General features: G+C 56.9%; 3 protein-coding genes across 6 annotated transcripts in view; 2 read left to right on the forward strand and 1 right to left on the reverse strand.

Moving 5' to 3' along the window:
* PHB2 (prohibitin 2) overlaps positions 1–23,855 on the reverse strand; it is a 125,774-nt gene that overhangs the window by 74,835 nt on the left and 27,084 nt on the right. The gene's annotated exons all lie outside the window — the stretch shown is intronic.
* ENO2 (enolase 2) lies at positions 152–7,560 on the forward strand. Of its 2 annotated transcripts, XM_027074163.2 has the most exons (12): positions 152–213; positions 1,386–1,475; positions 1,948–2,043; positions 2,188–2,246; positions 2,537–2,606; positions 3,085–3,218; positions 3,452–3,674; positions 4,724–4,921; positions 5,273–5,474; positions 6,005–6,113; positions 6,274–6,332; positions 6,621–7,560. In XM_027074163.2, the coding sequence occupies exons 2-12, from the start codon at positions 1,391–1,393 to the stop codon at positions 6,688–6,690; spliced, it is 1,305 nt and encodes a 434-aa protein (XP_026929964.1). In that variant the 5' UTR covers positions 152–213; positions 1,386–1,390; the 3' UTR covers positions 6,691–7,560. The 2 variants fall into 2 exon arrangements, with proteins under 2 accessions (XP_026929964.1, XP_026929966.1); XM_027074165.2 differs by lacking the exon at positions 1,386–1,475 and having other exon boundaries at positions 179–213.
* ATN1 (atrophin 1) lies at positions 11,688–23,482 on the forward strand. 3 transcript variants are annotated; one of them, XM_027074167.2, is made up of 10 exons: positions 11,688–11,846; positions 16,136–16,330; positions 16,529–16,666; positions 16,816–16,929; positions 17,635–19,652; positions 19,888–20,110; positions 20,517–21,213; positions 22,065–22,208; positions 22,536–22,716; positions 22,915–23,482. In XM_027074167.2, exons 2-10 carry the CDS (start codon positions 16,304–16,306, stop codon positions 22,946–22,948), a joined length of 3,576 nt encoding a protein of 1,191 aa, XP_026929968.1. In that variant the 5' UTR covers positions 11,688–11,846; positions 16,136–16,303; the 3' UTR covers positions 22,949–23,482. The 3 variants fall into 3 exon arrangements, with proteins under 3 accessions (XP_026929968.1, XP_026929969.1, XP_026929970.1); XM_027074168.2 differs by having other exon boundaries at positions 17,638–19,652; XM_027074169.2 differs by lacking the exon at positions 16,816–16,929.

Here is a 23,855-nt window from a genome sequence, read left to right on the forward strand (position 1 = left end):
CCTACGTGCGCCTCCGCCAGAGGCTCCTGACTCATCGGGGGCTCCGGGTCACATGCGCCCGCCCGGCCCTATCGGCGCCTCCCCCCGCCCGCCCCCCGCCCGCCGCCCGGGAGCCGCAGCCGCCGCCGCCGCCGCCACCACTCCCGCTCTCTCCGCGCCGCCGCCGCCGCCGCCGCCGCCGCCATCGCCACAGGCTGAGTCTGCAGCCCCGAGGTGAAGCCCCAGCGGGCCCCTGCACCCCTCCGGACCCCTCCCCTCGCCGCCGCGCCCCCCGCCCTTTCCCCTGGCCTGCGCGCATCCCTCGCCCCGTGGCGCTGCGCACCTGCTCAGTCATCTGCACCTCCCCAGGCACCCTCCCTCCCAGGCTTTCTAGGACCGCTCCTCTCGGTTAGTGGCGGTCGCCCCCTCCTCATCTGGGCGTCAGGTCTCTCCGCACCTGTTTCTAACTGCGCCTTTCTCCACCCTTGCCTGCCCCTCTCCCTCGGCCCTTCTCCGCCTCCGGTTCTGTCGCTGTTAAGTTCGGGGTCTCCCTGGGCTGTGCATTTTTATCCTGGCACGTCCCTTGGCTTTGCATCTGGAGAAACGTCTTCTCTTCCCATTCTTCAGCATCCCTAGACTTCTGAACTCCCCTCTCTCCCCCTCCTCCCCCGTACTGCCCCTCTCCTTTTACATTGCTTCTCGCCGCTGGATGGGGGAGGGATGGGAGGAGGGGAGAATTTGTCTAGGGGCTGGCGTGGGGTGGGGGGGAAGGATGTGCCCAGCGTTGCCTCTCCCCCCAGATCTCTTTTCCCTCCCCGCCCCCGCTGCAACCCCCAGGGTCTGAGGGCTTCTCCAGGACCCTCTCCCCAGACTTCTCTACTGTCCATCTCTTGGGAAGAGGAGGGACGTATGTTTAGGAGAGAGACTGGGATCTTGGAGTGGGGTTGGGGGTGTCAGGTTGCGGGGGAGGAGGGCTCTGGAGGAGAGGCCCCAGACAGCCCATCCTCTTTTGTCAACAAGGAGAAATGCAAGTCTGGCAGCCATTACACTCTGAGATCTGGGGGAACCCCACCACGAATCCGCTGCTGGAGCTACTGAGGGGGTCGAGGGAACCTCTGCTAGTGCCCCTCCCTCCTCACTGCGGTGTCCTCCCTTCTCACCCGTTTGATCCTACCCCGCCCCCCACTGCAGTGACCTCCCCTTCCTCACTGCATTGACCTTCTCTCCCCGTGGGGTGGGGGGGATCCCTTCTAAAGCCGGGACTGCAGCCAGCTCCTCCCCACCCCCCACCCACTGCAGTAACCTCTTTCCCATGGCTCCCAGTCTCTGGCCCCTCCCACTGATCAGGCTCCACCTCTCTAAACCTCTTATCTTTCTCCTTCTTTTCCTTCCACCCAATAACTCAGCCATCATGTCGATAGAGAAGATCTGGGCGCGGGAGATCCTGGACTCCCGTGGGAATCCCACGGTGGAGGTGGATCTCTACACCGCCAAAGGTAGTGGGCAGGGCATGGGCCTTCCCACAGCCCTCAGGCTGGGTTTCCCCTGGCTAGGGAGGGGAAGCTGCCTTGATTCCCAGTGGGGATGGGGTGCTGGGCCAGGTTCACCAGCCTGGACTGTGGGGGTTGGATACTTCTTGTCCAGCGGAGCCCAGATAGGCTCATCTCTGTGTTCTATTTTATGTATGGGATATATCCTGCCTCCGCAGGCCTGTGTGTGTACCTGTGTGCGTGTGTGCATATGTGTGCTGCCTGCATAGCTTCATATCTGTGGGTTCCTACTTGTACTTGTGGGACCTCAACTGGGCAGATGAGGCCCCTGCTTATGCTTGTGTGTGTGTGTGTGTGTGTGTGTGTGTGTGTGTGTATGTTAGCAGTGTGGGGATAGGTTAGAGCTAGAAAGCTGAAGGAATCCCTGGTCCCTGTAGTGTCCTTCTCTGTCCCTCCTTATTTCGTGTCCCTCTCTCAGGTCTCTTCCGGGCTGCAGTGCCCAGTGGAGCCTCCACTGGTATCTATGAGGCCCTGGAGCTGCGGGATGGGGACAAACAGCGTTACTTGGGCAAAGGTGAGGCCTTTTCTCTTTTCCAGACTCTCCCATCCCTCAGCTTTATACTCCTACCTCACACCAGTCCACAGCCCCCTTCTTGCCTGTGCCCCACTTCTGGCCCTTCCCAGCCTGACCCAGTCTGGCTTCTCTGCCTCTCCCCAGGTGTCCTGAAGGCAGTGGACCACATCAACACCACCATTGCTCCAGCCCTCATCAGCTCAGTGAGGCCTGCTCTTTGCTGGGGGCGGTGGTGGGCAGGACCAGGGTCCTGGAAGCAATCCTGGATGAGGGGAGGAGGGAGAGAAGGGAGATTCCTCTTGGGAATCATACTTCTCCAGGAGAGTGTGGGGAGACTCCTTCCCCACCCCTGCTCCCAATCTAGACAGGCTGCTTTCACAGACACCTGGTTGGCTGCTGGCCAGCTGTGAGCCTATGTGGGAATGGGGTGGGGCCCTCTGCCTCCGGGCCCAGCCTCCATCCTGGCCTGGGGTGATGGTGGCTCTGTCTACAGGGTCTGTCGGTGGTGGAGCAGGAGAAGCTTGACAACCTGATGTTGGAGCTGGATGGGACCGAGAACAAATGTAAGCCAGGGCTGGGAGAAAGTGAGGAGGTGTGAGCAGGGCGGGTGTGTGGAGCAGACAGGGCACTGAAGGGGCCAGTGCTGTGGGGACTTCCTTCGGAAGGCTGTCCGGACTAGCCCACCTTCCATTCTCCTCTTAAAGCCAGAGCAAGAGAAGAAGAATTTAACCACAGTAGGAGGGAGTGACATTAGACAGAAGAACTTTGCAGCGTGAAGGGGGGAGCTGGCAGGGGACAGTCTGGCCTCAAGATGTTTAGAAATAGGTGGAGCTGTCTGCCCTTTCCCATTACATCGAGTGTGTGTGTGTGTGTGTGTGTGTGTGTCCTGCTATTTTCAGGAGAGGACTGATGAGGTGTCGCAGGAGTGGAGAGGGGAGAGGGGATCTCTTTTACTGGCTCCTTTTGGGGTATATAAGTGGAGTCAAGGGCTCGGAAATTTAGGGGACATTTTGCTCAGTGCCTTCCTCTGTAATCTCCCAGCCAAGTTTGGGGCCAATGCCATCCTGGGTGTGTCCCTGGCCGTGTGTAAGGCAGGGGCGGCCGAACGGGAATTGCCCCTATACCGCCACATTGCTCAGCTGGCCGGGAACTCAGACCTCATCCTGCCTGTGCCGGTGAGCACTGCGCCACGCCTGTGCCTGTCCCAGGGGTGGGTGGGGGGAGAGCATGAACCCTTGTGAAGAATGATGGGGGTGGAGGGGGGAGTGCATTGAGGCACCTAAAGAGAAAGGAGGGAGACTTGAGACTTTGAGTCTGGGAAGCTGGAGCAGGTGTGGGATCTTGGGTTAACAACCCAGGGGCAGAGGAGGGAAGTGCTCTGTGACTTTTCTGTCCTGTGGCCCCCCAGGCCTTCAACGTGATCAATGGTGGCTCTCATGCTGGGAATAAGCTGGCCATGCAGGAGTTTATGATCCTTCCAGTGGGTGCTGAGAGTTTTCGCGATGCCATGCGACTTGGGGCGGAGGTCTACCACACACTCAAGGGGGTCATCAAGGACAAATATGGCAAGGATGCCACCAATGTGGGAGATGAAGGTGGCTTTGCCCCCAACATCCTGGAGAACAGTGAAGGTGAGGCCAGGAGCCCTACTCCCTGCTTTAAGTCTTGCTATGTCCTTGGACATCAGGAAGGGCCACACAGCTCCCCAGATCCTGAGGAGTATGGGTGGGAGGCCCTTGAGCCAGCTCAAAGAGGAACCCATACCGGGAGTGGGTCCCAGAGGGCCTGCCACATTTACAGGCAGGCCTAAGAGGACAGTCTTCACCTGTCCAGCCAGATCTGTTAGCAACTGTAAGTTCTTACTGGAGCCCCTGGGAATGCTGGGAGGTGGTCTAAGTGACTTGGAGGATCCATCCTGGACTTGAACTTTGTAGGATTCTCAGTTTGATGAGATATACTCTACTGTAGGGATTCAATTCTGAGTCTATCCCATTTCTACCCCCAACCTCTCAGGTCTCTAAGATCCCTAATTTTTCTCTGCTGTGGGAGGAGCTATATAGTGAATAGAAACAATAACAGGAAGGGGCGCCTGGGTGGCCAGTTGAGTGTCTGACTCTTGATTTCAACTCGGGTTATGATCTCAGAGCTGTGGGATCGAGCCCTGCTTTGGGCTCTGTGCTGAGTGTGGAGCCTGCTTAAGATTTGCTCTCTCTTTCTTTCTGCCCTCCCCACTCTCAACTTAAAAAAACAAACAAAAAAAAACCACAATAACAGGAAGTGGCTAAGAGTTCAGGTTCTGGGGTCAAATTGCCTGGATTTGAACCTTGACTTAGGAGTTACTGGCTAGTGATCTTTCTTACTCAACTTCTCTGTGCTTGTCTTTCTTGCCTGTAAAATGGGAACAACAACAGTATCTCCCTCTTAGCACCATTGTACTTAGGTGACATAGCCCATAATAAATGACAGCTATTGACAAAAAAACCTGTTACAAACAGAATTCCATTCCTCTGTCCTCTTAGAAGATGGTCTGCTCTTCCCAGACCTGGGATGACCCTAACAACAATTGTAGCCAGGCTTCTTCCCAGCACCAGTCCTGTGCCTCGGCTCTGAATTTCTTTCTTTTTCACATTCCTCTTTGCCCACCCTTCCTGCTGGTGATCCCACTATATTCCATCCCCAGCCTTGGAGTTGGTGAAGGAAGCCATCGACAAGGCTGGCTACACAGAAAAGATTGTCATTGGCATGGACGTCGCTGCCTCGGAGTTTCATCGCGATGGCAAATATGACTTGGACTTTAAGTCTCCTGCTGATCCCTCCCGATACATCACTGGGGACCAGCTGGGGGCCCTCTACCAGGATTTTGTCAGGGACTATCCTGGTGAGAACAAGGGCTATGGGAGGGAGGGCAGCGCAAGGGTCAAGGGGCAGGCGGGGATGCGTGGGGCAGCCTGGGACCTTGTGGGGCACTGACTTAGGTGCCAGGTGGAGGTGTCCTAAGCAGAGCCAGAGAACCAGGACAGGGGCCAAAGAGCCTTCTGCAGGGGCTGGCTTTGTATGTAATGTAAATGTGCAGGTACCTATGGTGAATCTGTTTCATCTGCTTCCGGTCCTAATTAAAGTCGTGTGTCCCGCAGTGGGGGATGTATCCATTTCAGGGAATCACAGGGTGGGTGTTCCTGCCTGATGCAAGCCCCAGGGAGGGTCAGCGGCCCCTCTGCTCTCCCTGCAGTGGTCTCCATCGAGGACCCCTTTGACCAGGACGATTGGGCTGCCTGGTCGAAGTTCACAGCCAATGTAGGGATCCAGATCGTGGGCGATGACCTGACAGTGACCAACCCAAAGCGTATCGAGCGGGCAGTGGAGGAAAAGGCCTGCAACTGTCTGCTGCTCAAGGTCAACCAGATCGGCTCAGTCACGGAAGCCATCCAAGCGTGAGTGTCCCCTGGCTCTCCCCTACCCGGCCCCTGTTTCTACAGGATGCCTCTGGCAAGTGCTCCCAGCCTCGTCCTGGCATAGATGCTGAAGAGAGCGGGGAACCTGCAGTCACCTTCCCAGCTCTTCCGGCTCTGCCCCCTCCACCCCATGCCCTGTGCCCCTCCCAGAGAGCTTCCTGCCAGGTGTTTTTTTTTTTTTTTTTTTTTAGTTTATTTATTTTTGAGTGAACAGAGACAGTGTGAGTCGGTAGGGGAGGGGGGGTGGGGGCGTGGGGAGGGGTGCAGAGACAGAGAGAGAGGGAGAGAGAATCCCAAGGAGTGCCCTGCCAGCACAGTGCCCCATGTGGGGCTCGATTTCACGAAACTGTGAGATCATGACTTGAGCTGAAACCAAGAGTCGGACGCTTAACTGACTGAGCCACCCAGGTGCCCCCGGCCAGGTGTTTCTCGACATAGACCAATGTTGGGGCTGGGAAGAGAGTGCCCAGTGTGAGGGGCTGGAGGTCAGTGCTGATGTATGGCTGCAGGTGCAAGCTGGCTCAGGAGAATGGCTGGGGTGTCATGGTGAGTCATCGCTCAGGAGAGACTGAGGACACGTTCATCGCCGATCTGGTGGTGGGGCTGTGCACGGGCCAGGTGAGTGCAAGGGCGATCTTTGTGAAATTGGTGGGTTCTGTCGGGTGGGTCTCTCTTTCCAGGTGTTTGCGGGTGTCGGGAGAATGTCAAGGGAGTGTAAGTTTCCTTTCAGGAAGTGAAGGGGCAGCCACTGAGCTGCGTATGTTTGGGGATGTTTCAGATCAAGACTGGCGCCCCGTGCCGTTCTGAGCGTCTGGCTAAGTACAACCAGCTCATGAGGTGAGGAAACCTGGGGGATGGGAGCCCGGGGCCCAGAGGGTTAAAAGCTCCGATAGCCAGGACCTGGAGAACAGTAGATATCCAGAAAATACTTGTTTTCGAATGATGGGTTTACCCATGGCCTGATTGATGGCTCCCACAGGTCATGTGGAGAAGCCAGGGGATGCCCCTGCTTGGGCCGGACATAGGGACAGGTGGCATGACAGGCTTGGAGAGGATAGGGGCCTCCTGGAAAGAGAAGTGGAGTCCTCCTGCGTCCTTATTTCTTTTCTGGCTCATCCCTTCCAGAATTGAAGAAGAGCTGGGGGACGAAGCTCGCTTTGCTGGACATAATTTCCGCAATCCCAGCGTGCTGTGATCCCTCTACTTGCCTGGAGACCTGGAACCCCTCTCCCATCCTCCTGGATCCTCTCTCTTCCTGTCTTGCTCTGTGATATTTCACCCCGGACACCCCGGCTGACCTGTTGCTCTGTTCCTTGGCTTGTCCAGCCCCTGCTCTGTGCTCTCCCCACTCTGGGCTCCACACTCTCCACTTCTCTTTCCTTTCTATTCTCTCTCCTCAAAAACTGGCCACGGGACTGGGGATGATAAGGGAGTCCCCATGGAAGAACAGTCAGGGTCTGTGTAGAGGTGCATCAGGGCTGGCTGGGGACGTGTTGAGAGAGGGGCCGTGTGTCACTGTGCTTTCTGCCGCTTCCACACGTTTGTCCATGTGGCATCTGAGCCAGGGAGTGTGCAGTGCCGAGGGGGAGGGGAGCGCTGGCCGCGTGATCATGCCTGGCCGAAGACTTCAGTGAATTATTTATTCGTTTATTTATTGTTCACTCGTCTTGTTCATTAATTCAGCGTTTCTCCACAACTCCAGGGCCAAACCCTGGCCTGACCAGAGGAGATCGCGTGTGTGTGCGTGGGTACTTCATGTGGCCGTAGATTCCGAGATGGCCTGGGGTGGGAGGTCTTGCTGAAAATGGAGCGGGAAGGGTAACAGAAAAGGGACCTGTCATCAGTTCCTTCGTGTCTCCCAGCCCTTAACCTAAGCCGGCTCAGTCCAGAGGTGGGGCTGTGTGCCCGGGGACTCTTTCCCCATAGCTCTCCCCCAGCCCCGGCTTCCCTGTTCTTCCTCCAGCTGCACCCGAGCAATGTCTCACTCCCCTGTGCCACGTTCCACAGTTGCCACCACCTCTGTGGCGTTGAAATGAGCACCACCATTAAAGTCTGAATCACAGTGCATTGTTGTGTCTGAAGAGTCTTTCGTTCGTATGAGGGGAGAGCACCCAGAAGTTGGTGAAACTGGATAGCAGAGCTGGGGAGGACACAGAAAGATGAAGAAACCCAACCAGTATGGCTAAGACAATGGCCCTGCCTACCCCTCCCCGGCTGGGTGGGGACCACCTTGGCCCTGCCTTCTCATCAGCAAGCCTGGCCCCAGGACTCAGGTCAATGAAGGGTTCTTAACCTGGAGTCCAAGAATCCCTAGAAGTGTCAAAAATTGTGTGGGTGTGCATTTTTGGGAAAAGGGGTCCAAAGCATTCTGGATTCCTACAGGGCCTTGACCAAAGAAGGGATAAAGCTATGGACTGGAGCAGTTCCCCCACTGGGCCTCTCCCCAACACATTCCTGGCCACTGTGGGCCACAGCAGCGCTGTGTGGGCATCACCCCCTGCAAGATGGGGAACTGGGGAGGGAAGGATGGTACCAGAGGATCTGGAGGTGGGCCTGAGAAAGTGTTCCTGGAAACCTGAGAGTCGGGACCGCAAGGGCTGGTTTGGCCTGCGAGTAGGGCCCCAGTGTGTGGCTGGAGACCCACTATAAACCTTCAGCTCCAGTGGAGCACTGACTTTGAGATGGGGACCCAGGAACCACCTAGGGGGAGAAACCCTCTCATAGGGCTGGGACACAGAGCAGAGCCCAGCAGGTAGGTGTTCCACACGGGGCGCTGTGGCCACTAGAGGGAGGCAAGGTTCTGTGGGACACCAGGCTCCCCCTGAGCTAGGGGTGGGATGGGAGGAATTTCAAGGCTGTCCCCTCTATGGGCCTCCTACTCTGTTTCTACTCTGAGTTCTGGTCCTGGGCGCCCTGCCATCCTGCCCAACTCCAGAACTAGAAGAGGATTTTAGTCCTGTATGGGCAGGACCCATTTCACTGCTCTTCTTCCTGTGTCCCTGACATACTCAGCCATTTTCAGTTCTTGCCCCTGCTCCTCCAAGCCTCTTAGTAGGGGCATCTCATCTTTCCCTTCTCTCCTGTCTCCTGGCGCCCTTTCTGTTCCCCTTGGGGCACACTGTACTTTGTTCTGTGCCTCTCAGTTTTCTCTGGGGTTCCCAGGATCTATCTTCTCCAACTCCTGGGCTGACCAAGCCCATTTTGGTTGGAGCCACATTTCCTAACCTCTGTCCTTTCCTCCCTCCTTGCTAGGTGGGCTTCTCTGGCAGCCATTTCCCCCCCCCCCCCCAAAGGTTCTGGGTTGGATTGGGTTACAGCTGGCTCTGTCTGGGCCTCCCAGGCTCCTCTCTCCACTTTCCCTTTGTGCTGTTGCCTGGAGACCAGTGGGTTGTGGGGGGCTGGGGTGAGGGGTGGTGGTGGTGGTGGTGGTGTGTGTGTGTGTGTGTGTGTGTGTGTGTGATACACCCCAAAGCTGAACGGTGAGCCTGGTCTTAAGATAGGAGAGGAATTGGAGGGGGTAGGCCCTGGCTTCTCTGACTCTACCTGTCTTCTGTTCCTACGTAGGCCTACATTTTTCTTTTAGGCTCAGGTATGTCACCATCTTAGCCCAGCCCTTAGTGGTTAAAAAACTAGAGAGAGCAGCTCCGCCTAGAAGGGAGCTGGGAAGGGCCTGGGCCTGGGCCCAGTGGGAGACTTGAACTGAGAAGTGCAGAAAGAGAGGAAATGCAATGGGGAGCGAGTAGGAGGAGCCTTGGAACAAAGTTGGGGGGTGGGGAGAAGGAGCAGGGGCCATTCTAGGGCTTAGAGGAAGGGAGGGCAGGGATCACCGGAGAGGGGGACAGGGAGCTGGCCTGGTCTGTGGAAGGCCCTGAGGAATACAGAAGGTGAGCGTGCAGTAGAAAAGTGAGTGGCAAACCAAAAAGCTAAAGAGTGGTGATTCATCCCCAGGCCAAGGAAGCCTTGCCCAGGTTCCCCAGTGCTTTAGAATCTGTTTAAAGCTTCGGGTTTTCCCAGAATTTGGCCGAGCCTGGCCCAAGGAAATATGAGGCTAATTCCACTGAGTTGCTACAGAGCCAGCCTCCATCCTTCCCAGAAGGCTAGTGGGATCCTGCCATGCAGGGCCTATCTTTGGCCTTTAGCTGGCTTGGCCCCACACATATCCTACTCCCACCCCAAATCTGGAGAGCTATTAAGGGCTCCCAATCCAGGCTCCAGCTCCAGCTCTTCCAGTTTCCCAGCCTGCCTCCCTCCCATTCTCTGGCCTTCCCAATCTCTGCTGCCAAAAATCACCCAGTGTCTTGGTGTCCTTTGTCCTGGGAGATGTTGCTGCTTGGTATGGGGCCAGGGAGACAGCCTAGAAGACATTGGTGGTGGACGGGCGGAAGTGTTGGCTTTAGGCTGGAGACTGGAAATGGCTGCCTGGAGAGCTGGGAGGGTTGAAGGAAGACCCTGTGGTCTGCGGGTGGGGTGGGGATTGTCTCCATAGTAGAATGATTGGGATTGGGGAACCAGGGCCCCTAGGGATTTCGCTCCACGGTGAGCCTAATCCCCACCTGACCCCTTCCCTGTGGCCAAGAGTACTGTCTGTGATGACTTCAGACAGGTTTGGGGAGGAAAATGGAGACACCACCAGACAGAAGGGCCTGAAGAAGATGGTGTCCCATTCCCATAAATTAATCCCTTACCTACACTGGGGCTTGCTTCCCCCATTTCTATCATTTCCTTCTACTGCTTTCCCTTTCCATCTCCACTCGTCTTCCTCATCTCTGGCCTTCCCTCCTCCATACTGCCACCAAAGGCCTTGTTTATCTTACATTTCCTTCTAATCTTCTTTACCCACTCCCCCCCCCCCCCATTCTATCCACCTTTGTCTTGCCAACCGAAACCCTCCTCAGCTCTCTTGGAAACCCCCCACCCCCAGAATCCAGCCATCCCTGTGTCTTACCCCCTCCTTTGCCACCCAGTACCCTAGTCCCTCTAGAATATGCATCCTGCCCCACCTCTTTCAAACCTTCCTAAGGTTCTTCACCTTTCCACTTCTCTCCATGCTGATGTCTCTGAACTCGACTCTCTCCAGCTTTCCATCATCACCCCTGAATTCTTACATTTATTATATTCCTAATACGAATCACCTCCAAATTACTCTCATCCAGAAAACCCATATTCCTATATATCAATGTCTCCATCTTTTCAATTTCTTCCTCTCCCCATGACCCCAAACTTCCATCCCATTCTCCCTCATAATCACCCCCCCCACCTCTCCAGCTACATGTCTGCCAGAGACGCTGTCACCCCAAGATTTAGTCATCCCTCCTTGTCACATACCTCACTGCCCTCAGAGCCCCCATGTAGCTCCATTTTCCCAACGTAACCCCATTAGACCAATCTCTGCCACACACCCACAACCTCCCACTTCCCCTCTGCCACAGACCCCTTGGTCCCCAAACTTCTCCAGTCTCCCCTTATCGGCCCTGACAACCAACAGCCCCTCCTACCTAGTCGTCTGGTTCCCCACATTCAGCCTCGGCGAACCCCTCCCCGCGCCCCAGCCCCCTGGGCCGGCCTCGGCCAACTCGCACAGCGCCTCCCCCTCTCCGGATCCCCCTCTCTCCCCCCTCGCAGCTTGCCTCGCGCTCCCTCCCTCGCGTCTCCCTCCTGGCCCCTCTCTCCTCCGTTCCTCCGCGCTCCCTCCTTCTCCCTCTTCCTCCCTTCTCCCATCCCCCTCTCCCAAGCTCCCTCCCTTCGCCGTCCGCTTTCCTGTGCGAGTCGCTGGACGCGCCGCCCAGCCCGCCCGCAGCCCCGCGTCGGGCCGGGGCCTCGGGCCGGGACCCATTTAGGGGGGACCGCTGGCCTCGAGGAGGGGCTAGGAGGGGGCGAGGGGGACGAACGCCTGGGAAGGGGCGGGGGCCGCGGGCGGAGGCCGCCTAGGGGGCCGGGGATCGCGCGAGTGCGGGCTGCGCGGGGCGGGCGCGGGCGGCGGGCGGGAGGCGGCGGGTCAGAGCAGCTCGGAGCGCCGGCCGGGCCGCGGGGGCGAGCGGCGCGGCGGGGGCGGGCGGCGCGGCCCGGGCATTCCGGTCGGCCGGGGGGAGGTGGCGGGCCTGGGGAGGGGCTGAGCGAGAGCGGGGATCGGGGTCTGCTCCGGGGGCAGGCGGGCGATCGGGGCCAGGTGGGTGAAAAGGGGGGATGGGGGCCGCCCTCCGGGGGGGTCGGGGCCGGCGCCGCCGCCGTCGCGGCGGCGACTGAAGCCGGGAAGAGGAGAGGGGGGCGGGGGAGCGGCCGCCGCCGCCCCCCGGAGGCGCCGGAGCCCCGGATCCCGTTCGGAGCTAGCCAGCCGTCCCGAGCTACGACCAGGTAAGATCTGCTGCCACCCGGGCCTCGGGCCCGCCCGGGTTCTGGCCCGCGGCTCCCCACCCCCACCCCTCCCAGTTTCCCCCTCCCGCCGCCGCCGCCGCCGCCGCCGCCGCCTCCATTTGTTATTTTCCCGATCCGGTACCCCCACTGCGGGCTCTGCCCGGCCTGAGGCCGGGGGACTCAGGGGGTGGGGCCGGCCCCCAAGGAGGGATGGGGGCCAGGGCACCCGGAGGATCGGGTGGATGGAGGGAGGTGGGAGGGTCTCAGGAGGAGGGCTGATGGGGCAGCGAGGGTAGCCAGGACCCCGGGACCAAAAGGGGAGCACCGAGGTGGAGGGTGGCTAGAGGAAAAAGGGGGATGCCGGCGAGGGGGCTTCGGGCGAAGGCAAAAAGGGACTGGAGATATGGCAGCGAGGTGGGGCATTAGGGCTCCAGGAAAAGGCCCAAAACCCGGGTTTCAGAACTCAGGGTTGGGGGTGTAGGTGTAGAAGGGAAGTAGGAAACGGGGAAGGGGTGTGGTAGGTGGAAAGAGAAGGGTCGTAGCTGATGAAGGAGGAGAATGGAACCTGGGGAAACGGAGGCTCTGAAGGGACCAAGGAGAGGTCCACGTTTGAGAAGCAGAACCTGAGGTGTTACAGGGTTCAAGTGGGAAGTGGATGCCTTTGTGACTCTATTTTCTTTCCCGTACTTTAGGTCACCTCTGACCTTGTTTTTCCAGACCCCAGCATGGTTCCTTCTTGGAGGGGGACACACTGGGGCCCAGTGCTCTGGTCCCCCTAAAACTATGAGGAGGAAGATGGGAACACTGAAGGGAGAGTTAGGGAGAAAGGGTTTGTGAGAGGGTGGAAAAGGAGAGAATTGGATGGTCGCACTCCAGGCAAGTTGTGACCTCCACCCTCAAGTCCCCAGAGCACCCACGGCCCCTCTAGCTGGGGTTTCTGAAGGGGGAGGTATCTTCATTTTTGTTTTGAGCTCAAAGATTTCTCTTTGTGCATGGGCTTATTTCTACTGGGGTAGGTACTCTTCTTAAGCTCCCTTCCCTGAGGGTGCTCCTGGAGGGTAGGAGTTGCTTTGGCAACTGGAGGGGGAGTGGCTGGCAGATGGACTCCTGGGATAGACTCTTGAGGGGCAGGTTCTACCATTTTGTTGCCATAGCAACGATCCAGTGGGATGTCCTATAGGTGGGGGTTCAGAATCTTGATTGGACCTCAGCCTTTGGCTATGTTCTTGGTACTCTTGGCTGGGTTCTGGAAGGTGTTTCTGGTGCTGCTGGTGAATAGGAGGTTCCCAAGGGGGTCCTCCGCCTTCCGGCAAGCAGTTTGTTGGTAACAGGTAGACATGTTATTTGCCGGTCATAGACGTCGCTCCAAGTTCCTCCCCTTAGGCATGGTGGGAAGCTGGAAAAGCTTCTGTTCAAGTTACACCAGGTTTTGGTAGTTCTTTCTGGCTTCTGCCTCCCTTATTATTAGGGACTTCTTGTATATAGTATGTAGTTGTTTGCTTCTTTGCACTGATATTCTTCTGTTTTCTTAAACTTGAGTTTCCCTTCCCAAGTCTCCCTTTTTCTCTTTCCCAGACTATCACGACAGTGACCCCTTCCATCCACTAACCTTTGACCTTCTGCTTCTCTGACCTTGTGGGAGTGGCTGGGCTCTCCAAGCTCATCTCATTTGAGGGTGGCCCAGGCCAGAGGGCTGTGCAACAGCCTGGTGCAGTGGAAATACTCTGAACAGGAGCCAACATACCTGGGTCGGGTACTGTTGTACCTCTAACTGTGGCCTTGGGCCAGTCACTTCTCTGAGCCTTGGCTTCATTGTAAGATGAAGGGGTTATAGATAAGATGATCTCTGAGGCCCCTCTGACCTCCCCTGGTTCTAAGAAGGCTTAGACTAATGCATGCAGACTTATCTGCTGGTCTGGGCCGCATTGTTATCTAGGAGTCACTTTGGACTGGTTTGTTAGTCTGGCAGGTCTGGAATGATGATGGGGGGCTGGGCCAGTGATCCTGAAATTCACCCTGCAAGCCTTTCCCAGAAAGCCTTATGCCTTGATTGTGTATTCTCTCTGACATCCTTCTCGTATTTCTCCCTTATTCTCCTATTCTTAGAGACTCTTTCCCTATTTCTCACTTTTGCATCTCCCCAATCTGGTCTTTATCTTTCTTCTTTTGCAGTAAGGCCATGAAAGGGAATGTGTGTAGTGTGTTGCAGAAACACAGTAGGTGCTTTATAAATATTAGTTACAGTGACTGGCTACTAGGGCTAGATGGAGTATAGTTCACCTTGTTGATGCTGAAGCATGCTCCGAGTTCAGAAGCATATATATGGCCCAACCCTAATTCCTCTCCCCTTGCCACTCCTTTCCCCCGAGATTACCTATGCTTTTATGACTGCTTTTCTCCTTCAAAGCTACTCACTGCTAATTTTATCAGATTTCAGCTGTTTAAAACAGTTGCAGTAGGGGGAGGGGCATACTGATTGCTGTGTTTTTCAGTTACATTCGTGCATTTCTCTGACCTTTTGGATCCCCTAGCTGTAATGGACTTGGTGAATGGGTTCTGGGATGGAAAGGAGAGATGGGCACCCTCCTCTAGAGGGGCTGGCAAAGACACACCAGCCACACATAGTAATCCTGGCTGTGCTTTTGTTAAGATTGTTTTCCTCTTTTGTTACAGCGGGTTTTGTTCTTTGGATTTTTGGAGGTTGACAATATTTAAAACTGATCTCCACAACAACTCAAAAATGCGGTAGTAGTTGTAGTTGAAGAAAAGTGGACAGAGCATTAGTTCTAAGTTCAGAAGACCTGAAGCTCTGTCCCAGCTCTTTTATGATTCTAAGTAAATTATTATTAAGTTTCCTGGAAAGGTTAGGTTCAACCCCCCTCTGCCCCCTACCTCCCCTTGCCGGTCTCAGTAGTTAGGGTTCAGTGGAAGTGAATAGTTAGGGTTCAGTGGAGGTGAAGGAGAAGTAATTACTCTGTATTCCTGGGGAAAAATATGCAGTATACTGTGATAATACCATTTACCTAGCCAGGCCTTGTAACTCAGAATAGCTGGGTAAGTTTACCCCATTCCCACCAAAGTCGGGCAACATTTTATTCGAAAAGACCTACTGAAGTTAGTCAATAGGCCAGGAACAAGAACGGAACAGAGCACGCATATATACGTGACATCAGTGGGAGATACAGAAAGGAAGAAAACAGTGAGAAGATACCATTTTTGCTCTCAAAAGATCTTATGGTCCAGTAATATGGAGACCTTACCCTTAGCAAGAAATACCAACAAGTACAAAGGAAAATAGCTGACTATAGATATAGGTACAGAGATAGATAGGCCGTGAGGAGGTATGTGTCCCTGTCTAAACCAAGTGGCAATACAGGTTTACCAGTCTGTAAATTTGTATTAAGTGCTCACTGATTTTCACTGCTTTGGTAAAATGAAAGTCCTGACTTTCTAGCCTTGGGGAACCCAGGCACTAGAAGTGGGTGGGGGAAGGTCTCCATGAGACTCTCAGAAATAAGTTCTGCACTTTGGGGGTACCTAGGTTTGGGCTTGGGATTGGTAGGACTGTGTGCATTTGTGTTATAGAATGGGGCATTCTTCTCCCACCTACTCTGATGTGAAAAGATTCTTTCCATATCTCTGGGACTGATCTAGGCTTTCTGAGAACTCACCCCACCAACTTCTGATGAGAGTATAGCAAAGTCTAAAAGAAATAGCATGGGCTTTGAAGTCAGGGAGATGTAGGCCTGATTCCGGTGCTGTCACTGGTTTCTGTGTATTCATCACATGAAGTTGGGCAAGTCACAGTCTCAATCTTTGAGCCTCAGTTTCCTCCTCTGTATAATGGAAATAAGAATACCTACTTTGCAGGGTTAGGTTGTAAATATTAAATGAAACTGCATGTAAGGGCATGACATAAAGACAGCACTCAATAAATTCATACCTCAGCTACATTTCTTTATGCTCCCTGGGAAGGCTCTGTGGAACTCGTGTACCCACAGATACTTTCCAGGTATCAGGAAGGGAAGAATAATGTGAGTGCATGGGTAGGGTACATCTGAGTTTTCTGCCTTCTCCAGAGTTGAAAGAGATGATGTGAGCAGAGTCTCTTTCATGTGTAGATAGCTGAGGTAGCCCGTGGGGCGAGCCAGCAGTGTCTTATGGGGGTTGTACCTCTTAGCCCAAAGGCTTAGGGTTGGGCCACTTACTCAAGCCCCTTGATAAGCACAACAGTATCGCCTTCAGACTCTGTTCCCCAATTTGGAGACTCTGATGGTTTTTTCTAACAGGCTTCACTGAAAACAAATCCTGCAAGTTCCAGGGGCCTACACTGGAAACTTGGGAGATCCTGCTTCCTGCTTCCCAGGCCACAGCTGTGGGGAACTTGGGGTGAAGCAGAGAAGTTTCTGTATTCAGCTGCCCAGGCAGAGGAGAATGGGGTCTCCACAGCCTGAAGAATGAAGACACGACAGAATAAAGACTCAGTGAGTAACAGCTAAAATAAGAGCCACAAAGGGGCAGATGAGGGGCAGAGAAACTGGGGTGGGGTGGGCAGCGGTGAGGGCCTGGAGAGAAAGAATAGAAATAAGGCACTCCATGAAGTTAGGTGCTAGGTAAAAACAAAACAAACAAAAAAAACGAACCAAAAACCTACATGGTCTGCTTCCTTCCTTTTCCCTCAGATGTCAATGAGGAGTGGACGGAAGAAAGAGGCCCCTGGGCCCCGGGAAGAGCTGAGATCGAGGGGCCGGGCCTCCCCTGGAGGGGTCAGCACGTCCAGCAGTGATGGCAAAGCCGAAAAGTCTAGGCAGACAGCCAAGGTATTCTGTCCTCAGGTCCTCCCACAGGATGCCCAGGCACTGGGGCTGACGGTGTATGTGTGTGTGTTGTGGGGGAACTTCCTGTCTGGCAGAGAGTAACTGTGGAGGCTCGGGAGGTAGGAGAAAGGAATTTTCTTTCTCTCTAACAGAAGGCCCGCGTAGAGGAAGCCTCCACCCCAAAGGTCAGCAAGCAGGGCCGGAGTGAGGAGATCTCAGAAAGTGAAAGTGAGGAGACTAATGCACCAAAAAAGACCAAAACCGAGGTGGGTGACCCTTGCAGCCATCCTCACCCATTTTCTGACCACGCTTTCCCAAAAACTTCCCTTCACGATTGCTACTTTAATCTCGCCTGGGACATGAGAGAAAAGTCCTATCCTAGGGCTTATTAAAGGAGTCCTGTCTATAGTGTGTCAGGTGGGTTTTTAGGGCTTTAGCCAGACCACTAGATGACCAGGCAGGGCCAAAGGGCCTGGAAGAGTGTGAGGCATTCTAGCCTCTCCTTTTCCAGGTCCTGATTTTCATGAGGGGGCTGGAGAGGAGGTTAAAGGTGAGAGGTCTTAGTGGAAGGAATAAATCATAAGGAAAATGCATAAGGAGTGGTCTTCTTAAAAAGCACGGGTTTCTGGCATGTGTAGTTAAGGGGGTGAAGGAGATGAGAGGAGGGCGGATATGAGGCTGGTGGAAGACAAGGATTTGGGTGTAGCTGTGGAGAGCGAGATGGTGCTTGAGACGGACACTTGAGGAAAGAATGGAGTTTTACAAGGAGGGGAACAAGAGTGGCTGCTAGGGTGCAGCTGAGAATGTGGGGAGAGTGGAGGAATCCCCACGTGGCAGGGAGGGGGGCTGGAGCCAGAGTTCATCAGTGGTGTGCTGGAAGGGGGATGTGGTTTTGTGCAAGGGAGGCCCCAAAATCTCGGGGAAGCGAGGGAAAAGAAAAGGGAAAAAAAATGGTCCTCCTTTTTCTACAGCAGGAGCTCCCTCGGCCACAGTCTCCCTCAGATCTGGATAGTTTAGATGGGCGAAGCCTCAATGATGATGGCAGCAGTGACCCTAGGGATATTGACCAGGATAACCGAAGCACGTCCCCCAGCATCTACAGCCCTGGAAGCGTGGAGAATGACTCCGACTCATCTTCTGGCCTGTCCCAGGGCCCAGCCCGCCCCTACCACCCCCCTCCACTCTTTCCTCCCTCTCCTCCACCGCCAGACAGCACCCCCCGACAGCCAGAGCCTGGCTTCGAACCCCATCCTTCTGTGACACCCGCTGGATATCATGCTCCCATGGAGCCCCCTCCATCTCGAATGTTCCAGGCTCCTCCTGGGGCCCCTCCCCCTCACCCACAGCTCTACCCCGGGGGCACTGGCGGAGGAGTTTTGTCTGGACCCCCAATGGGTCCCAAGGGAGGAGTGGCTGCCTCTTCAGTGGGGGCTCCTAGTGGGGGTAAACAGCACCCTCCACCCACCACCCCCATTTCAATATCAAGCTCTGGGGCTGGTGGTGCTCCCCCAACAAAGCCACCTAACACTCCAGTGGGTGGTGGAAACCTACCCTCTGCTCCACCACCAGCCACCTTCCCCCATGTGACACCAAACCTGCCTCCCCCACCTGCTCTGAGACCCCTTAACAATGCATCAGCCTCTCCTCCTGGCCTGGGGGCCCAGCCACTGCCTGGGCATCTGCCCTCTCCCCATGCCATGGGGCAGGGTATGGGTGGACTTCCTCCTGGCCCAGAGAAGGGCCCCACTCTTGCTCCCTCACCCCATCCTCTGCCCCCTGCTTCCTCCTCTTCTGCCCCAGCCCCGCCAATGAGGTATCCATACTCGTCTGCAGGTAGCAGCTCTGCAGCAGCCTCCTCTTCCAGTTCTTCCTCTTCCTCTGCCTCCCAGTACCCAGCTTCCCAGGCATTGCCCAGTTATCCCCACTCCTTCCCTCCCCCAACAAGCCTGTCTGTCTCCAATCAGCCACCCAAATACACTCAGCCTTCCCTTCCATCCCAGGCTGTATGGAGCCAGGGTCCCCCCCCACCTCCTCCCTATGGCCGTCTCTTAGCCAACAGCAATGCCCACCCAGGCCCCTTCCCTCCTTCCACTGGAGGCCAGTCCACGGGCCACCCACCAGCCCCAACACATCACCATCACCACCAGCAGCAGCAGCAACAACAGCAGCAACAGCAGCAGCAGCAACAGCAGCAACAGCAACATCATGGGAGCTCTGGGCCCCCTCCACCTGGAGCATATCCCCACTCCCTGGAGAGCAGTAGCTCCCACCATTCCCACCCTTATGCCATGTCGCCCTCCCTGGGGTCTCTGAGGCCCTACCCACCAGGGCCAGCACACCTGCCCCCACCTCACAGCCAGGTATCCTACAGCCAAGCGGGCCCCAATGGCCCCCCACCCTCTTCCTCCTCTTCCAACTCCTCTTCTTCCTCTCAAGGATCCTACCCATGTTCACACCCCTCCCCTTCCCAGGGCCCCCAAGGAGCGCCCTATCCCTTCCCACCGGTGCCTCCGGTCACCACCTCTTCGGCTACGCTTTCCACGGTCATTGCCACAGTGGCTTCCTCGCCAGCGGGCTACAAAACAGCTTCCCCACCTGGGCCCCCGCCGTATGGAAAGAGAGCCCCGTCCCCAGGGGCCTACAAGACAGCCACCCCACCGGGATACAAGCCAGGGTCGCCTCCCTCCTTCCGAACAGGGACCCCACCCGGCTACCGAGGCGCCTCGCCGCCCGCGGGCCCAGGGACCTTCAAGCCAGGCTCGCCCACTGTGGGGCCAGGGCCTCTGCCACCTGCCGGGCCCTCAGGCCTGTCCTCCCTGCCACCACCATCTGCGGCCCCTACCTCGGGGCCGCCCCTGAACGCCACGCAGATCAAGCAAGAGCCGGCTGAAGAGTATGAGACCCCCGAGAGTCCGGCGCCCCCGGCCCGCAGCCCCTCGCCCCCTCCCAAGGTGGTAGACGTGCCCAGCCATGCCAGCCAGTCAGCCAGGTGAGCCGCCAGGGTGGGGTGCGGTTGGGCCTGGAACGGGGAACGACGAAGGGGCAATGGAGAGACCGGCAGAGGCGACAAGAGGGGAGCCTTGACGTTCGTGTGGTGCCTTTTACAGTACTCGGGGGCCTCGCCTCCCTCACCGCCTGCGCGGGCTGGTTTGGGGGCAGGGTCACCGCGGGGTCGTTCGGGCAGCTCGCAGGGGCTAAGCGCGCGCTGCCCTCGCGCCCGCCAGGTTCAACAAACACCTGGACCGCGGCTTTAACTCGTGCGCGCGCAGCGACCTGTACTTCGTGCCGCTGGAGGGCTCCAAGCTGGCCAAGAAGCGGGCCGACCTGGTTGAGAAGGTGCGGCGCGAGGCCGAGCAGCGCGCGCGCGAAGAAAAGGAGCGCGAGCGCGAGCGGGAACGCGAGAAGGAGCGGGAACGCGAGAAGGAGCGCGAGCTGGAACGCAGCGTGGTGCGTCACCACATGCGCCGTCCGCCTTCTGGCCTTCCTCTGCGCCGCGCGCGGGGGGGGGGGGGGGGGCGTGGAGGGCAGGGGGTGGGGGCCGGGGAAGTCATTGCGCCCCCTGTCGGACAGGAGGAAGCACGGCAGCCCAGGAAATAGAGACCCAGGGATTCCAGCGGGAGGAATCCTTCCTTGCATCCTCCCTTGGGTGGGGGAGGCAAATTCAGATCAGAGTACCTGTGGATGGTAGGGAGAGCCAATATTCAGGAGAAGGTTTAGGGAAATTCCTACTAGGCTGAGTTCCAGTAAGGTGACGCATTTTGGCCTTCAGCTGCCGAGACAATTGAGCAGCTCCAGGTCAGCCACATTTTACCAGACCTGCCCTTTTGACTCTGCTTCTCCCTGTATCCCACAGAAGTTGGCTCAGGAGGGCCGGGCTCCAGTGGAGTGCCCATCTCTCGGCCCAGTGCCCCATCGCCCTCCATTTGAGCCGGGCAGTGCTGTGGCTACAGTGCCCCCCTACCTGGGTCCTGACACTCCAGCCCTGCGCACGCTCAGTGAATACGCCCGGCCCCACGTCATGTCTCCCGGCAATCGCAACCATCCATTCTACGTGCCCTTAGGGGCAGTGGACCCGGGGCTCCTGGGTTACAATGTCCCGGCCTTGTACAGCAGTGACCCAGCAGCCCGGGAGAGGGAGCGGGAAGCCCGTGAACGAGACCTCCGTGACCGCCTCAAGCCTGGCTTTGAGGTGAAGCCCAGTGAGCTGGAACCCCTACATGGGGTCCCTGGGCCGGGCCTGGATCCCTTCCCCCGACATGGGGGCCTGGCTCTGCAGCCTGGCCCACCCGGCCTGCACCCTTTCCCCTTTCATCCGAGCCTGGGGCCCCTGGAGAGAGAACGTCTAGCGCTGGCAGCTGGTCCAGCCCTGCGGCCTGACATGTCCTACGCCGAGCGTCTGGCAGCCGAGAGGCAGCATGCAGAAAGGGTGGCAGCCCTGGGCAATGACCCGCTGGCCCGGCTGCAGATGCTCAATGTGACCCCCCATCACCACCAGCACTCCCACATCCACTCCCACCTGCACCTCCACCAGCAGGACGCCATCCATGCAGGTGAGACTCCTACTTCTTTGTCTTCATTGCATTCTTGTCCCCTGGCAAGTAATTGGGTCTTCTGTTCCTCAGGCCAAGACTTTTCTCCTCTAGTCTGGCATGAGCCTCTCTCCCGGGATTGCTCCCCTGATCTTGGCCTCCCTGTCATCCCCCATCTCTTCATGCCCCAGAGACTGTAATAACCCACACCCCGCCCCTCTTCACAGTCTAGCATCCCACCCACAATAGAGGAAACCTTTGAGGGAACGCCACCTTTCTACCCTCAGAACAGCCCCCCGCCCCATACCTGGGTCCTTGCTCCTTTGAATTCAACTCTGTTATCATTTCTTGCCATCTTCTCTCCTCCCAGGTGGAGGTCTTTCATGTTTTTCCCCATCACCAGGCCTCCTACCTTCCAGAAACAGCTCTATAGCTTTGACTGGGGTTATCATAGGTGCTAATGAGCTTTATTTACTATCCTTTCGCTGTATTTCCTTTTGTCCAGTACTTTGCCGGGTTTAGCCTCACAGTCATAGTCCTTCCTGGCTCCCTTGTGCTTTCTCTCTCTTAGCCGCCTCTCTCTTCCTGTCTTACTTCCCAAACTTCTATCCCTTCCTATCTCCTCTAAGCAGTCCACGTCTCTCCTTTTCCTCAGACCCCTCTGACAACTGCCGTCTCCTATTCTCTGCCATCCACATGTCCCTACTCCAGTAAGGTCTTGTCCTGACCACCCACCAGGCCCTTAGTTCTTCCATTGTGTCTCTTTGTTCCTCACTAGGTCTCCCTGTGTTGATTGTCCATCTCTTCCCAGGCTTGGATCCCTTCACCCAAACCTGCCTTCTGGTGACACCTTCCTCTTCTCTACCCTCTAGCCTCTGCCTCGGTGCACCCTCTCATTGACCCCCTGGCCTCAGGGTCTCACCTTACCCGGATCCCCTACCCAGCTGGGACCCTCCCCAACCCCCTTCTTCCTCACCCTCTGCACGAGAACGAAGTTCTTCGTCACCAGCTCTTTGGTAAGGATGGAGGTTGGGGGTGGGGAAGGTCGAACGAGAGAAGGGCAGAAAGGAGGAATCTGGGTGGTAGGATTAGCCTGTTTGGGCTTGGGGAGGGATGAGGAGGTAACCAGAGGAGCTGAGAACAGGAGAAGGAGGGCTGAGGCCCTGCCCAAGAGAGGCACAGGTTTTAGTGCCAGGCGGAAGTTTGGATCTTCTCCAGGACTGGCTTTTGCCTGTTTTAGCCTCAGTTTCCTCTGTCTGTAAGGTGGCCAGCTCTGTCCTGGCCCAGAGTAAGTACTCAGGACTCCAGCAGTCATGGGCCCCCCCCGCCCTTCCTGCCCACAGCTGCTCCATACCGGGACCTGCCAGCCTCCCTCTCTGCCCCGATGTCTGCAGCTCACCAGCTGCAGGCCATGCACGCGCAGTCGGCCGAGCTGCAGCGCCTGGCGCTGGAGCAGCAGCAGTGGCTGCACGCCCATCACCCGCTGCACAGTGTGCCGCTACCTGCCCAGGAGGACTACTACAGGTACCCTGGGACACCCCTGGGCCAGGGGTGAGGGGGTGTGACCTTAGCCAGCCCAGGATGGGGTGTGGGCAGCGCACTGCTGGCCTTTGGCCTCTGGGGGAGGGAGCCCCTCCTCCACAGTCCTCCTCTGTGAGAGGGGCCAGGTCGGGGTTGACCTCAGTGTCTCATGCCTCTGCTCTGCATCCCCTCTCCACCCAGTCACCTGAAGAAGGAAAGCGACAAGCCACTGTAGAACCTGCAATCAAGAGAGCACCCATGGCCCCTGCATTTGGACCTCGGAGGCCTCCCTCCCAGCCTGCCACCCACGGCTGAGGAGGGGTGCTGCTCATTTGCAGGGTTTCAGCAGCTGGGCAGAGGGAGGGAGGAAGGGACAGATGGAAGGCCAAGGCTCCTGTGGTATGCAGAGGTGGGGAGGTGGCCAGGGGTGGGGGTGGGGGGTGGGGGCAGAAAGCGCACAGTATCTTGGACCAGGTCCCTCTTTCTTGTCCCCCTGCTTTCTTCCTCCCCCATGCCCAACCCCCGGTGGCCACTGCCCCTCCCCCACCCCGTTGGTGTGATTATTTCATCTGTTAGATGTGGCTGTTTTGCGTAGCATCGTGTGCTGCCCCCGCCCCTCCCCAGTCCCCGTGCGCGCGTCCCTTCTGCGATGTATGCCCCTTGCCCTTCCCCGACATTAATAATTTATATATATAAATATCTATATGACGCTCTTTAAAAAACATCCCAACCAAAACCAAACAAAAACATCCTCACGACTCCCCAGGAAGATGGCTGTGACTGGTTCTTTGCGGGCTGTGGGGGCGGATTGGGGCGGTGGTGATGGGAGACTACGCAGTAGTGCCTGGAGAGAAGGCTGTGGAACAGGACACAAGGGGGTGTAGCGACTCCTGCAGAGTTGGAGAGGAGATCTCGGAAGAGCCAGGGGCCCTGGAGCCCTGGCTCCGCTGGAGGGGTACTATGGAGCTAGCCAGTCCCCTCTTGAGTCGCAAGGCTGGGAAGTCCAGATGCTGGAGGCCAAGGACAGGCCCGCCTCTGACGGGGTCAGGCCTAGGAAGCCACTCAGACTTTGGAGGCGTTTCTGCCACTGGCCCCACAGCTAGGAGCCACCGGAGTCCAGAATCCTTTCCGTCGAATAGATT

The sequence above is a fragment of the Acinonyx jubatus genome, chromosome B4, assembly GCF_027475565.1.
Source record: "Acinonyx jubatus isolate Ajub_Pintada_27869175 chromosome B4, VMU_Ajub_asm_v1.0, whole genome shotgun sequence".
NCBI classification, from domain to species: domain Eukaryota; kingdom Metazoa; phylum Chordata; class Mammalia; order Carnivora; family Felidae; genus Acinonyx; species Acinonyx jubatus.